This window comes from Aethalodelphis obliquidens, unplaced genomic scaffold, assembly GCF_003676395.1.
Source record: "Aethalodelphis obliquidens isolate GAN/ISIS:26980383/991018 unplaced genomic scaffold, ASM367639v1 scaffold87, whole genome shotgun sequence".
NCBI classification, from domain to species: domain Eukaryota; kingdom Metazoa; phylum Chordata; class Mammalia; order Artiodactyla; family Delphinidae; genus Aethalodelphis; species Aethalodelphis obliquidens.
In genome coordinates, this window is record NW_020838031.1 from 7,101,709 (window position 1) to 7,117,768 (window position 16,060).

The 16,060-nt window shown below is 40.8% G+C and overlaps 1 protein-coding gene across 3 annotated transcripts in view; it reads left to right on the plus strand.

The window, feature by feature from the left end:
- ACTN2 (actinin alpha 2) overlaps positions 1-10,331 on the plus strand; it is a 78,926-nt gene extending 68,595 nt beyond the window's left edge. Inside the window, exons 16-22 of one of the 3 annotated variants that reach the window (XM_027093987.1) lie at positions 771-905; positions 1,823-2,002; positions 2,768-2,914; positions 4,877-4,953; positions 5,719-5,728; positions 5,851-6,009; positions 8,194-8,352. In XM_027093987.1, coding sequence (XP_026949788.1) covers positions 771-905; positions 1,823-2,002; positions 2,768-2,914; positions 4,877-4,953; positions 5,719-5,728; positions 5,851-6,009; positions 8,194-8,352 — 867 coding nt within the window. Of the gene's footprint in view, positions 1-770; positions 906-1,822; positions 2,003-2,767; positions 2,915-4,876; positions 4,954-5,718; positions 5,729-5,822; positions 6,010-8,193 lie in introns of all 3 variants that reach the window. The other 2 variants (XM_027093986.1, XM_027093985.1) reach the window with 2 other exon arrangements.
- The last annotated feature ends 5,729 nt before the right edge of the window (positions 10,332-16,060 follow it).

Consider the following 16,060-nt stretch of genomic DNA (forward strand, 5'->3'; position numbering starts at 1 on the left):
AAAAAAAAAAAAAAAAAAAAAAAAAGTAAAATATATTTTATATATATATGTGTAACTGAATCACTTTGCTGTACACCTGAAATTAACACAACACTGTAAATCAATAGTACTTGGATAAAAAATAAATTTTAATGAAGGCTATATATATATATATATATATATTTAAAGTTGGGATATAGTAATGTATGTGCTTCTTTACTACCACATTTTAAACCATGATCTAATAGCAGGTCTAATAATTGTGAGTAGTGATGAGTGTATATGATATTTTGAGAGGCAGGCAGTAACTAATATATATGAGAATGTCTGTGATTTCTATTGTGATAGTCACAGTGGATTTGGTGCCCGCATTCATAATCAAAGGAAATGCTCATTTTCCATTAGGGGTGGTGAAAATAAGGATGCCACTTTTCCTTCATTCAAGTTCACAAATTCTCTGCACCCTGGACCCAGCTCCCCGTAGGGTTAGTACTGCAGGCCAAGAGCCCCTGGCTAGAGGAACGGTCAGTGTCCCTCTTGCAGACTTAGCCAGTCTTTCAGCAGGCAGTGGAGGCACTGGGTGGCAGTCGAGGCTAGACTGAGCTCTTCCTTTAGTCCCTAAAGTAGGGACCCCACTCCCCTTCCCCTCCCTACCTCTCCTCCCCTCCCCCCCACTCTCCCTCCCTCTCTCTCTGCTCCCACCCCTGCCCTTCAGCCACCACCACCGATCCTGGTCCCTCCTTCTAGACCACAGCTGGCCTCTAACCCCTGTTGCCCTTGAACCCTGGCAGGTGAAGCAGCTCGTGCCCATCCGGGACCAGTCGCTGCAGGAGGAGCTGGCCCGCCAGCATGCCAACGAGCGTCTGCGGCGCCAGTTCGCTGCACAGGCCAATGCCATTGGGCCCTGGATCCAGAACAAGATGGAGGTGGGTTAGTGACCTTCAGAGGGAGCCTGTCACAGCCTCCAAATCGGTCCCTGAGCTGACACAACGACCTGTCTCCACTCAGTGCCATGAGAGCACCATCCAGGTCTCCGTGGGCCTTACTCTTGATGGCCCCTAAGCTCTTGCAGCCTGGGCGCCCATGAGTGTCAGTGCGGGGCGGGGGGCAGGGAGGGCACCTGTGCACCAAAGTTGAGGCTGTTCTTGCTGCCATCCATTCATCCTGTCCTTAAGAATGGTGACGGGGCTCTTTCTCAGTTTTCAGCCTCTGCAGGACCTAGAGTTTTAAACCGTCCGTCCCTAATGAGTCACAAATACTTGGCATTTTCAGAACATTCAGGGAAAAGTAATCTTTGAATGACACTGATTGCTGGGTTCATTTTATCACCAAGAACAGCCAAGAGACATTTATTGGCCTATTTATTCTTCTCCCAGCCTCCCTTTTGGTGATAAAATGTTAACTTTTTTCTTAAGAGGAGGACATCTAAAAATCTAGGAAATTCTTTTGACCGGTGATGAAGCATCCAGTGGTCTGAAATCTCCCTGGCAGCTGCATTCATGCAGACCATCCCCTGGCCTCCTGCAGAAGAGGCAGCTCCAGCCTGGGGAGGCTTCTTTGTTCACTGGAAGAGGCCTAAATGGCTCCTTTCTTACCCGTCTTGCTTTGCTTTTATGGATCTTGGTGGGTTTGTTTTGTTTTTTCCCCATTCTCCAGACAGACTAGAAATAGAGCTTGCTTCATGCTGCAGTACTATCCTGTTTCCCACTTTATCTGAAAAAGCAAGTGTCTCTAGCTGCCGCCTGATGCTGGAATGGCATTGGAAGCAGAAGCAGGAAGGCCCCTGTAGTAACCTGAAAGGCCGGCTCACCTTGTTTTCTTCTCCTGTTCATGCCTCCACCAGGAGATTGCCCGGAGCTCCATCCAGATCACGGGAGCCCTGGAGGACCAGATGAATCAGCTGAAGCAGTACGAGCACAACATCATCAACTACAAGAACAACATCGACAAGCTGGAAGGTGACCATCAGCTCATCCAGGAGGCCCTGGTCTTCGACAACAAGCACACTAATTACACCATGGAGGTACAGCCACTGCACAGGCCTGCGGTGCTCTGGTTTCTGGTTGTGACCACTTCACCTTCTCAGGGTGTTTTCCTCCCACGTTGGTCTCCATCTGTTCCTGTTTTGTTCTATAAGTATGAAAGGGATCATTAAACCTTTCCTGTTACTGTATGTGAAAAAGCTTTGTGAACTAGATCAAGCGCTACATAGTTGTTAATTATCATCACCATCCTCAACAACTTTATCATCATCATTATCACAACAATGAACCGAAATTGGCCAGTTTGACCCAATTTGACCTTGCAAATTGGCCAGTGGGTATAATCCAGGGCCCATCCTGCTATTTGGTAAACGCTAATGACAAATAATACACTGTACATTGTATATTTTATCTTCACAGTGCCAGTTGTCACTGCTAGAACCCTGGTCTCACTTCTGAGTATTTCCCACTATAGAATCTTGAAAAAAGTGGAAAAGTAGAATTAAAAAAAAAAAAAGCATAGGGAAGCCCTACTTATCTCCCTTTGGGTTGACTCAGCTTGTGCTTTGTGACCGCCTGGAGGGGTGGGATAGGGAGGGTGGGAGGGAGGGAGACGCAAGAGGGAAGAGATATGGGAACATATGTATATGTATAACTGATTCACTTTGTTATAAAGCAGAAACTAACACACCATTGTAAAGCAATTATACTCTAATAAAGGTGTAAAAAAAAAAAATGAAAATGAGGAGGCAAGATTGACCTGCTGGGAGGACCTGGAGCTGATCGTTTGATGTTTCCCTCGGTAGCACATTCGTGTGGGCTGGGAGCTGCTGCTGACGACCATTGCCAGAACCATCAACGAAGTGGAGACCCAGATCCTGATGAGAGATGCGAAGGGCATCACCCAGGAGCAGATGAATGAGTTCAGAGCCTCCTTCAACCACTTCGACAGGGTACCTCACTCCCTCTAGTTATTTGAAAGGCACCACTGGGGACATCAAAAGATGTATTTGAAATAATATTCATGCTATTATTTTAAGTTTTAATGTCCTTAAAGGTTATGGGGAAACAGGACGATTAAGGCCAAAGGAAAAGAGCCTCTGAAATGAAGTGTGCTAAGCTCTGATGTCGCTGAAGGTGACACAGAGTCTGGGTTTGTGGGCTGTTTTATACAGAGCACTTAACGAATGCCTTTGTAGTTGGGATCAACACTAGATTTGTTCTAAGTGAAAGTGTATCCTTACCAAAATGTGGTTTTGGGATTTAGGACATTTTCTAAGTACTTAAATACAAAGCTGTAATGAACTTTTCCTAATTAGCTATTTAGGTGAAGCACCTGATGAAAATTAGCCTACTCTTTTGCCATAAAATTTAAGTTTCTTTTTTAATTAACAAAATTGATTCATGGAATGTTGAAGGAAAATGCACCAACAAAATGGGGAGCATATAAAAAGTTAAGTGCAGCTCTTAAAATATTATCTAGTGTTTTGATTTGAATACAATTGAGTAAAACCAGTTCTTCACAAGAAAATGCCCAGTTTGCTTATCATCTAGTTAAAAGTGACTCCTAAGGCCACATTCCATTCCTTAAAAGATCCGTAACAAAGTAAGTATATTTCATTACTTTGCTTGAGACCCTGTTTATGGTTTACAGATATCAGTTAAATGGTTCTTAAAATGCCTCTGCTCTAGACCAGCCATATTCAGGCCTATCAAAGAGTTCAGAAAGTAGACTTCTGATCAGGGAGCTGAGGCATAAATAAAGAATTATACACAGAGGTAGACATTAAAGTTAGCTTGGCTTCAGCACAACTGTACTGTACAAAACATGTTGTAACACTGCCCTGACTTCCTTCAGGTTGAGTCATTTTCCTCCTGTGGAGGGAAATAATTGATCATCGTCCCTACACACATCCACCCGGGCTTATGCGAAGACAGCCCTCAATCGTTTGGGCCACCTCATAGGAAAAAAACCCAAATTTATTTGAATCTAGGATAACGAGACTGTCTTTTGCAACAAAAGTTCAAAGGCAGACAATGCAGAACCTGCCAAGTTTAATAGTTTAAATTAAGGATTTTTGTGTCTTGGAGGGACATGGGCCTGAGAGTAGCTGCGGGGTAACTTTCCAGTGTGAGTCCTAGCCATGTTTTAATCTTTGGGGGAATTTTACAAGTGAGGACTGCCTGGGGCCACGAGAGCGTGAGGATTTCTCAGAACACTTAGAGTGTGTTCAGCCATCGGTGGGTGGCAGTGGGCAGCTCCTGACGAGGTCATTTTCACTGGCACTGGGTAGTCCCTCCTGCTTTCTTGAATGTGTGGTCTCCTTTCATTCTTGACTGCTGTTTACCCTCCTTTCCTCCTTTTTCCTTTTTAAGAAATTATTTTCTAACATCCCTGTGTCAGGTCTGTCCTTCCTCTAAGTCAGTGATGACATTTACAAATTATTTGGCAAATCTCAAAGTGTCCCTTCTTGTGTTGGATTTTGTTCCCTGGTCAAGTAGAATTTTTTATTTTGCCTCTAACTCTCAACTTCTTTTTTTTTATTTATTTATTTATTTATTTATTTATATAATTTATTTATTTGGCTGCTTTGGGTCTTTGTTGCTGCATGCGGGCTTTCTGTAGTTCTGGAGAGCGGGGTCTACTCTTCATTGCAGTGCGCAAGCTTCTCACTGCGGTGGCTTCTCTTGTTGCGGAGCACAGGCTCTGGGCATGTGGGCTTCAGTAGTTGTGGCTCGTGGGCTCTGGAGCGCAGGGTCAGTAGTTGTGGCGCACGGGCTTAGTTGCTCCGCGGCATGTGGGATCTTCCCTGCCCAGGGCTCGAACCTGTGTCCCCTGCATTGGCAGGCGGATTCTTAACCACTGCTCCGCCAGGGAAGCCCTCAGCTTCTTTGTTCTTTGTATTTGTCGGCAGAGGAAGAATGGCCTGATGGATCATGAGGATTTCAGAGCCTGCCTGATCTCCATGGGTTATGACTTGGTAAGACAGAAGTTGAAAATTTTACTACCGTGTGATATTCTATTGAGCTTAGATTTGTATTATAGGAGACAACTGCCTTAAACTGTGGCAGCTCATTTGGGGTTTGTTGACTTACATTGTCTAGGGTAACATTTTTGAAGGTTTGCCTGGTACCATATAAAAATAACTTCACAGAGCCAGAACATATATTTTCATTCAGTCATCGGTCAGCTGGTTTTTTCCTAGTGAAGGAAGAGAACATAAACTTTCCTGATGATTTTTAAAGAGCTTTAAGTGAGAGATAATTCACATACCATACAATTCACCCATTGAGAGTATACACTTCAGTGTCTTTTCTTGCTGATTTTAAAGTATTTTTCCTCTAGTATTTTAGAAGATAAAAAGTTTTTAGTAAAAATCAGCTAAGAAATTTTACATTTCCCTGTGGGCTGTGAGTGTGCCCTTATACCCTCACTTCTCTATTACCTGCTGATGTGTAGTGTTGAACATGAGCTGCTTTGATTCCTCTCAGAACTGTCAAATAAGCATCATGAGAACCCTTTTCTGACCTGCCTTCTCTTTTGCAGTATTATTCTTCTCAACTGTAGTCTGAGAAAAGGCCTAACCCTCTTTGAATTCCTCTTCCATAACTATATTAAGTCCCAACGGCAACATGGGTTAGAGAGAGGAAGGAATTCTGACATTCAGGAGCTTCTGGGTTGATGCTACAGCAACGTTTAAAAATCATTTGACGGCAGTAAACTTAAGTCACCCATAAGGGGAATCTGTTCCAAAAGTGGAAGGGAAGTGCAGGGACTATGTAAGTTTTCAAGCAGAAAGGAACCTGCATGCCAACAGGTAAAAGCAGGAGAACGGCACTGCTGAGAGTTGTCTGTTGAAGTAAATGTTTCTTTGCAACCTTGCCTCAGGGTGAAGCTGAGTTTGCCCGCATCATGACCCTGGTGGATCCCAACGGGCAGGGCACCGTCACCTTCCAATCCTTCATTGACTTCATGACCAGAGAGACGGCCGACACCGACACCGCCGAGCAGGTCATCGCCTCCTTCCGGATCCTGGCTTCCGACAAGGTCTGCATGGACATGTTTTCTTCTGCTTTTGTGACAGCCCACTGCTTCATTCTAATCAAAAAGGAAACAGCATTGCAAATAATAACCATTTTGATGTATTGCATTTTGTATCACAACAGCACTGAATTCAGAAATCACGTAAATATAACAGTGATGCCCCCAGAACAGGTTAAACACAGACATTCTGTCCTGGCATTTGTGCTTGTCCTTATGGGGAGTTTTATAGAAGGAACCAAGAGTATGTATTTTGCAGTTTTTTTGTGTGTTTTTCTGGTTCGACCCTACTTCACATTCTGGGTTGGTAGATATGACTCTGAAAGAAGGAACAGTGCAATTCAGATGTTATAAAACTGAGAACCTTCTCTCAAGGATCAATGAACCTGACACTGTGCCCCGCCCCTGGAGCAAAGTTAAATAGAGCCATTCATTCATTTAAAAAATTGGCTACTTTTTCATTATCTGAAGCCTAGAAATTAAGTAGGAGTTTAATTGCAAATACAGAATTTTCAAATCTCTTTCCCAAAACAATATAAAAACATCTCAGTATGTATAAACTCAATTTGGGCTATGATTCCTTTACCCTGTGTTCTAGCTGAGAGGGAAAGGAAGTTAGGATTCTAAAACACATCAGCATGGGACTTGCCCTGCAGTCTACTGGTTAAGACTCCACCTTCCAATGCACGGGGTGTGGGTTTGATCCCTGGTTAGGGAACTAAGATCCTACATGCTGTGCAGTACAGCCAAAAAAAAAAGAAACGCATCAACATGGCCATGTTTATTACCTTAAAAAACCCTTATCAGACAAGATAAACTATGTTTAAAATAATTATGTTTGTTTTAAAATGAATCCTTTATCATGGGGATAGGGGTGGAGGGGAGGAAGTCCAACTGATGTAGGAGATAATAAACCAAGGCTTATTTAACCCCCCAAAAAACCCTCCTATAAATTACAATATGATATTTGCTATTTATCTTGACCAGCCAATCTTTTTTTTTTTTAATAAATTTACTTATTTACTTTTGGCTGTGTTGGGTCTTCGTTGCTGTGCGTGGGCTTTCTCTAGCTGCGGTGAGCGGGGGCTACTCTTGGCTTCTCTTGTTGTGGACCACGGGCTCTAGGCGGGCAGGCTTCAGTATTTGTCATACGCGAGCTCAGTAGTTGTGGCTCGTGGGCTCTAGAGCGCAAGCTCAGTTGTTGTGGTGCACGGCTTAGTTGCTCCACAGCATGCGGGATCTTCCCGGACCAGGGCTAGAACCTGTGTTTCCTTCGTTGGCAGGCGGATTCTTTTTTTTTTTTTTTTTTGCGGTACGCGGGCCTCTCACTGTTGTGGCCTCTCCCGTTGCGGAGCACAGGCTCCGGACGCGCAGGCTCAGCGGCCATGGCTCACGGGCCCAGCCGCTCTGCGGCATGTAGGATCCTCCCGGACCGGGACACGAACCCGCGTCCCCTGCATCGGCAGGCGGACTCTCAACCACTGTGCCACCAGGGAAGCCCAGCCAATCTGTTTTATGAGAATTACCCTATTTCCTCTTGGACATTTGACATGAAAAAGAAAAAAAAAAAAAGACTCCATTGTTCAATGTCAGTTTTGTTTTGTTTTAGAAAGAGCTTTTCTCCAGTGGTAACATGCTGCTAGCTTTTAATAAACTGTGTAGGAAAGTGACTCCATTTTCTAAAAGCGCACATCACATTATTTAAAAAAACAACCACATTGATAATTTCAAATTAAATAATCCTGCGTTTTCATCAGCATATGATGTAAACCAGCCTACCCTTAATCTTTCTGGTATGAAATTTACCTCATAGTATTTTTCACTTGCATTATGGCTCAGTTCAAGGAGTACTGATGGTACTGCTCCCTTTGCCTTCATGGAGTATATTAAATTTCCTGCTGGCTAGATGATGAATTACAAGTAAAACTCAGCTTTTTGTTGGTTGTCCAGTACTGTGCACATTAGACACCCTGCCTTTAGTCCTTTTTATTTTTAATTTATTTCCTTTAATTTTTATTTCATATTGGAGTATAGTTGATTAACAATGTTGTATTAATTTCAGGTGTACAGCAAAGTGATTCAGTTAGTCCTTTTTTAAAATTACACAAATGCAAGCAGTGTATTTAAACCATTTATGTTCCTGTGTTTTCTGCAGTTGATTTTGCAAACACACGTGTATTTATTTTCCAGCCGTACATCCTGGCGGAGGAGCTGCGCCGAGAACTGCCTCCTGACCAGGCCCAGTACTGCATCAAGAGGATGCCCGCCTACTCGGGCCCAGGAAGCGTGCCTGGCGCCCTGGATTACGCCGCCTTCTCCTCCGCACTGTATGGGGAGAGCGATCTGTGAGGCCGGGGTTCTGTAATCGCTGGTCCCAGCAGGACGCAATAAAAGCTCGTTATAGTTTGTTTCTTGGAAACTTTGACAAGCTTTATTCAGTTAAGAGAAAGAAAACTTTTTTTGCAGCTCAGTTACTGCCAGCAATGTAATATGGCTGAGGTTTTTCCAGTAGATGACATAGCGTACTTAACAAATAAGTTTATTTCTGAGATTCTAGCCAAATGCAATGAAATATCAGGGGTTTTGTTGGTTTCTTTGATAAAGCAAAGCAAATTACTTGAGTAGTGTGAAATTAGGAAGACCCAGGGACAGAAGAAATGTACAAAATGGGAAAATTCCAAAATACCCAAGATTCAAGAGCAGAAAAATAATAGTAAATGTTTAATACTTTAAAAAATATTCTTCATATATATAATATGCTTATATGGTTATCCCTAGGGGAATATATTTGGGATACCGGTGTTTTACTTTCTTGCTTATCCAAAGATTAGCTATGTTTAAGATAAATGGTACTGTCACCTCTTTAGCTGAATTTAATATTGTGAGATGGAACTTCCAGGGAATAGAAACAGATTACCCAAAAGATCTTTAGTACTTAAAACATTTTAGATAGAAATTATAGTCAGCTCTTCATTATTTAGGACTATGTAGTCTAATTAGTGGGTTTCAATGCCTTACTCATTCTCCAAAGTAGGGACCTCAGGAAACATGGAAGTCAGTTTAATTGCTGGGGAAGAAGATGGAATCACTAGGTAAAATGAGTTTTTTAGGATTATTTATTGATTCCAGGTTTCTGTACTTTGTCTAGAGCTTGTTAGTATGTTAGGTTCTCAAGAGATGACCGTACATAAGTGCTCTGTTTTTAAACAAACAGGTGTTGATAGTAGTTCATAACAGGGACAAGTCAAAAACTGGTACCTTTATAAGCTCTCCAGGCAGAACTTCTCCTTTATACCTTGAGTTTTATGATATGGTGAAGAGAAGGCATTGGAAGGGAAGAGTTAGTACGAAAGGACTAGTTCTCAACAACAGTAGAGGTAAGTTCTTTCACTGTAGAACCTTTACATACTTCAGGTGAATTCATTTCGTGTAGTAGGAGTTCCTAGATGTTTCTGCCAGCACTCAGAGCATGTTCCCGCTGTGATTGGATGATGCATCCTAACACATCCTGAGTCTGGCTCTGTCCGCGTGGAAGCCCCATGCAGAAGATGCCAGTGGCTCCCACCATCAGCTAGATCTGTCAGTGTTCGTTCATTTTCCTGCTTGTGCTACCGTATGCTGTACCTCCCCTGTTTTTCCATCTTGTTGACAGCTTGTAGAGAATAAAGCAGGCATTCTTTTTATATCTGAGTCCTTAATGATCAGGACATGAATTATAAACAAAAACAGTTGTAAACAGCAATTAAAGTGTCACTAGAAAAGCAGTAATGTGTTACCTACAGTTTGTTTCCTCAGATTTTTGTAGATTTCCACCAGTAGTTGGAAATGTGATATTTTCCATTCATGACTATCTGGTAACTTAATACCTTTACACAGTTGGCCCTCTTAGAACCTTCAACCTTTATAAATTTCATTTAATTTGCTTCATTTTATTAAGTAGTTGATAGTTTACAAATTCCTGAAATATCTAAGTCCTTGAGTTCAGTGCCAAACAATTTTGGGGTGTCATTTAGATGAACTGTGACTCCTTATTTTACTTCAAGCAGGTGCTATATTCCAGCCATAAACATTAAGGAAAAAATGGGAAGTTGTTCTGCCTTTGAGGCTACTAGGGGGATTTGTGGTGTTTTAGAATGGGTATAGGTAGTTCATCTACCTAAAACTTTAATTTCTTTACAACATTCAGGCAAGAGAATGGATCAATACTGTCTGCTAATAAATGAAAAAAGGAAATAAACTCTGAAAACACTTAACATGTTTATACTCTCATTTTAGAAGTTATTTTTATTTCTGAAGCTGAATTATTAAACTTAATTTGTAAAAGAAAAGGAATCCCTGTTTTTTATTATTTCAAAGAATAACCAGCTTCTTTGGTTAACCACAGACTTTTCTCATGTAAAATTTCCATCATCATTAAAAACTCTCATTTGGTTTAGTATTTGCCTTCCTTAAATTATTAGAGACTGGCTTTTTGGGTAAAGGGTAAATTTGAGATGAGGAATTAAGGTTTGACTCAGTTAGAGGTGAGTGATACTAAATGGATTAGGAAGACATTTTTACCCAGGAGATCACTTCAGAGTCCCCAGTAGGTATTTTGATTAGGATCAGAAAACCCATCTGAGGTGTCTCTGTTCTTCTGCCTCTGCCTTAGGCCATGCCCTTATCTCCTATTTGGACTATTGCAACAGCCTCCTTAAAATCATGTCTTCGTTTTCTTCCGTGGATCTTGGAATGCTTGTTATTACCATGAATGAAAGAAAAACCACCTCAGCTCTCTATGGGGGTGGAAGGTGGGTGTTGGTCTTTGCCTCTCTCCTGGGCGCTCCACCTGCACACCGCTCACTGTCAAACATTTTCATCAAGCACCTCCTTCATGTACCAACCAGCCCTCCTCTTATCTGGCCGAGATCAACCTTGAGAAAGCTGACAGCAAGCTCAGGAGTATCCATCATGTCTATTCTGCCAGTGAGCTGCCCTGCAGACAGCCCTCACCCAGGGGCCACGGTCCCTGGGAAATTTCTGGGGACCTAAGCCCTGGGGCAGAAAAAGACAGACAAGCTTTGGCCAGTGGTGGGCACGGCGTAAAGCAGGTGCAAGCACTGACTGAGGCCATATGTCCCTTGCTAAAAAAAAAAAAGAAACTTAAGAGTTGAGACATTATCATTTATTCAACAAAGATTTATTGAGCTCCTGCTGTATGCAGGCACTGTGATAAAGAGTGGGGATCCAAAGATAAATAAGGCATGGTCCCTGTCTTTAAAGAACTTGCAGTCTGGGCTTCCCTGGTGGCGCAGTGGTTAAGAATCCGCCTGCCAATGCAGGGGACACGGGTTAGATCCCTGGGCCAGGAAGATCCCACATGCCGTGGAGCAACTAAGCCCGTGCACCACAACTGCTGAGCCTGTGCTCTAGAGCCCATGAGCCACAACTACTTAGCCCACGTGCCACAACTACTGAAGCCCACGCGCCTAGAGCCTGTGCTCCGCAACAAAAGAAGCCACCGCAAGGAGAAGCCTGTGAACCACAATGAAGAGTAGCCCCCGCTTGCTGCAACTAGAGAAAGCCGGCGCACAGCAACGAAGACCCAACGCAGCCAAAGATAAATAAAATAAATTAAAAAAAAAAAGAACTTGCAGTCTACTGGGGATAAAGAACTTCAATTCTATAATCTCATTGGACACCGGACTTTTAAGGAAAGACTTCCCAGCAAGGAGGGGATTTAAAGAAACAGGATCTATTTTTCCCCTTGTGGGAGCCAGACATTTAAGGAAATCTTTGTAAGGTCAAAGACTGACTGCAGAAACAATGGAAGAGAAACTTCAGTGATCGTATCTAATAAGGAATACAAACTTTGCAAAATTAGTTTGGAAAATTCACATGGCTCTAGACCTCAACAAGCAAAAACTAGCAATCCCTGTGGAGTTGGAGAATTAGATTTTCAGAATTACCAAAACATTATACTCAGAATGTTCAGTTCTCAACAAAAAAATTACAAAACATACTAAGAAACAGGAAAGTATGATCCATTCATTGGAAGTAGAGAATTGGACAGCAATCATCCCTGAATAATTCAGATATTAGAATTATTAATCAAAGACGTTTAATCAACTATCTTAAATATGTTCAAAGAGATAAAGGAAACCATGGACAGAGGAACCAAAGGAAATCAGGAAAATGGTGTATGAATAAAAGGAGGGTATCAATAAAGATATAGAAATGATCAAAAAGAACCACACTGAAATTCTAGTGTTGAAAAGCACAATAACTGAATTGAAAAACTCACTAGAGGGATTTAATAGAAGATTTGAGCTGACAGAGGAAAGGATCAGCAAACTTGAAGATAAGACATTTGAAATTACCCAGAAAAAGAATATGATAATATGCAACACCTCTGCATGATAAAAACATTCAATAAACTAGGAATAAAAGGAAACTTCCTTAATGTGATAAAGGCCGTATGAAACGAAAAACACATAGCTAATATTATACTCAACATTGAAAGACTGAGGGCTTCCCTGGTGGCGCAGTGGTTGAGAGTCCACCTGCCGATGCAGGGGACATGGGTTCGTGCCCCGGTCCGGGAAGATCCCACATGCTGCGGAGCGGCTGGGCCCATGAGCCATGGCCGCTGAGCCTGCACGTCTGGAGCCTGTGCTCCACAATGGGAGAGGCCACAACAGTGAGAGGCCCACACACCGCAAAAAAAAAAAAAAAAAAAAAAAAAAGACTGAAAGCTTTTCCTTTAAGATCAAGAACAAGACAAGGGTTCCTTCTTTCACCACTTCTATTAAAGAATTGGAAGTTGTAGCCAGGACAATTAGGCAAGAAAAAGAAAGAAAAGACATTCAAATTGGAAAGAAAGTGAAATTATCTCTGTGCTACAGATGATATGATTTTGGATGTAGAAAATCCTAATGAATCCACAAAAACACTGTTAGAGCAAATAAATGAATTCAGCAAGGTTGCAGATACAACTGATTTTGAGGTGTTGATGTTGTATTTCTACACACTTGCAATTAACAATCTGAAATGGAATTTATGAAATAATTCCATTTACAACTTCATTAAAAAGAATAAAATACTTCGGAATAGATTTAACCAAGGAGGTGAAAGACTTGCACACTGAAAACTATAAAACATTGCTAAAAGAAATTAAGGAAGACCAAATAAATCTCGTGCTCATGTCCTGGAATGTTATGTGATGTCAATATTACCCAAGGCAATCTATAGATTCAATGCAATCCATATCAAAATTCGAATGGCATTTTTTTTTTTACAAAAACAGAGTCACCCTAAAATTTATATGAACTCTCAAAGAACCCCAAATAGCCAAAACTATCTTAAAAGAGAAAAAAAAAGCACGAAAAAAAAAAAAGTTGAAGGACACACACTTTCTGATTTCAAAACTTGCTACAAAGCTAACAGTGTGGTACTGGCACAAGAACAGACATATAGGCCAATGGAATAGAGAACTGAGGAATAATTCAATGTGGAAAAGATAGTCCTTTCAACAAATAGTGCTGGGAAAATTTGGATTCCACATGCAAAAGAATAAATTTGGACTTTTATGTTACACCCTGCACAAAAATTAACTAAAAATGGATCAAAGACCTAAACTTAGTAGCTAAAACCCTAAAAATCTTAGAAGAAAACACAGGGGAAAATTTTCATCACACTGGATTTAGCAATGACTTAGATATGACACCAAAAGCACAAGTAATAAAAAAATAGATAAACTGGACTTCAACAAAATTAAAAGCTTTTATGCATTAAAGGACACTATCAAGACAGTGAGAAGATAACCCACAGAATGGGAGAAAATATTCACAAATCATGTATCTGATAAGGGATTAATATCCAGAATACACAAATAATTTCCACAATACAACAACAAAAAATAAACAACCCAATTCAAAAGTGCGCAAAGAATTTAAGTAGATATTTTTCCAAAGAAGATATACAAATGGCCAATAAACACATGAAAAGTTGTTTAATGTCACTAATCATTAGGGAAATGCAAATCAAAACCACAATGAGATACCATTTTACTCCTATTAGGATGGCTACTAACAATAAAATGAAAAATAACAAGTGTTGGCAAGGATACAGAGAAATTAGAACCCTTGTATATTGCTGGTAGAAACGTAAAATGCTGCAGCCACTATGGAAAACAGTCTGTTCCTCAAAAAGCTATACCAATACCACCAAAAACCACTTAATTATATGCCTTAAATAGGTGAACTGCATGATATGTGAATTATATTTCAATAAAGCTGTTAAAAAAAAAAGAAGACAATGCGGCAATCAGCTTCGAGGGGAAAAGGTTGTGTATCAAGAATTTCATAGGCAGCCAGTTAGTTGTGCATGTAAATGAACAGTAGAAAGACATTTTACATATGGCAGAGTTTAGAACGTCTGTTATCTATGTGCCCTTCAAAAAATTACTTGCAGCCAAGTAATAGCCTTTTCCTTCCTACCCATTTGTCTTAGTCCGTTTGGGCTGCTCTAACAAAATACCATGGGCTAGGTAGCTTATTAACAACAGATATTTCTCACAGTTCTGGAGGCTGAGAAGTTCAAGATCATGGTGTCAGCATGGTCAGGTGAGAAGCCTGTTCTTGGTTGCAGACTTCCCTTTATATCCTCACACGGCAGAAGGGACAAGGGAGCCCTGCTGGGCCTCTCCTATAAGACCCCAAATTCCATTCCTGAGGGTTCCACCCTCATGACCTAGCCACTTCCCAAAGCCCCATCTCCTAATACCATCACATTGGGCATTAGGATTTCAACATATGAATTTGAACACAAACATTCAGCCCATAGCACCATTTTTTGTAGTCCAAACTCACCTCCTTCCATGAATCTTTCTCAGTTCTTCATATTTTGAATGAACTTTACTTCCTTTTCCCTAGTCAGTAGCTTTTCATTTGTATTTCCGTTATTCCATTTATTATGATCTGCTTTGTCTTATTCATTCATAATTTGTCTTGAAGTGTCTTTGGGGAAGGAATCTTATCTTGAACATCTTTATATTCCCCAAGGCACCTGACCTGGTTCTTATCCACTTCAGGTATTTAATTGGCACTTGTTTTATTGAATTTTCTGAAGTTCTGCTGTCAGTATTAATTATACATTTTGATAATCTGAACAAGGCCATAGGCTTCAGTTTCTTTGAAATTAATTTAATTCCTAATAACAAAAATTCCAAGATTGAACACACTGCAGAACTAATCCTGCAATATACCTTAATGATTGACAAATAGAATGAAAGAATAATTGGTGATTAAATATTTACTTGAAGAAAAATACATTATTTAATTTTAATGTTTTCAGGCTGTAGTTCATTTCTGTGCAACATCCCAATTGATAGTTTTATAATAACATTTATATTAAGGTTCTTAATACCAACTGGCTAGCCAAGTGTAAAAGCTACCTCACATCGTTTTATAAGTACATGATACTTATACGTGGCTATTCTTTTTTTTTTTTTTTACGTAGCTATTCTTAATCATACACCAGGTATAGTATTTTTCCACTTTAAATGTGAAGAGCAATACCAACATGGTTGTCTGTCACCAGAGAAAGACTAGCTTTCTAAAAAGACCCAGGCAATAGTTGAATGGCTTTGAAGACTAGTGCTATCAAACCAGGACAACCTGAGGTATGCAATCTCCATTATAGATACCAGCTGCACTTTCATCTCAGGAACAGGGTTAAAGATCCCAGCAACCAGGTGAACATTCCCGAGTTCCCTAGTCTATGCCTCCAATCCTAACCAGTACTCACTCGGCCCCAAACCCCACATTTGCTGACAGACAGGTGTTTCTTCACCAGGATTAATACCTTTAACCAAATTACACTTGACCTGGGGATTATTTTGCTTTATTTAATGTTAACCTTAGTGAGATTTATCTTACCATTGGCTAATTAGGGAATCATATTTCCAATCTTAGAGAATGATTATAGCTTTCAAATTACATCCTGGTGAAGACAAAATAAAACAAAAATCTCTCTTTCTGCCAGTAAAGCGTCTGCTATGAAAGCTGAGCTAGCGGTG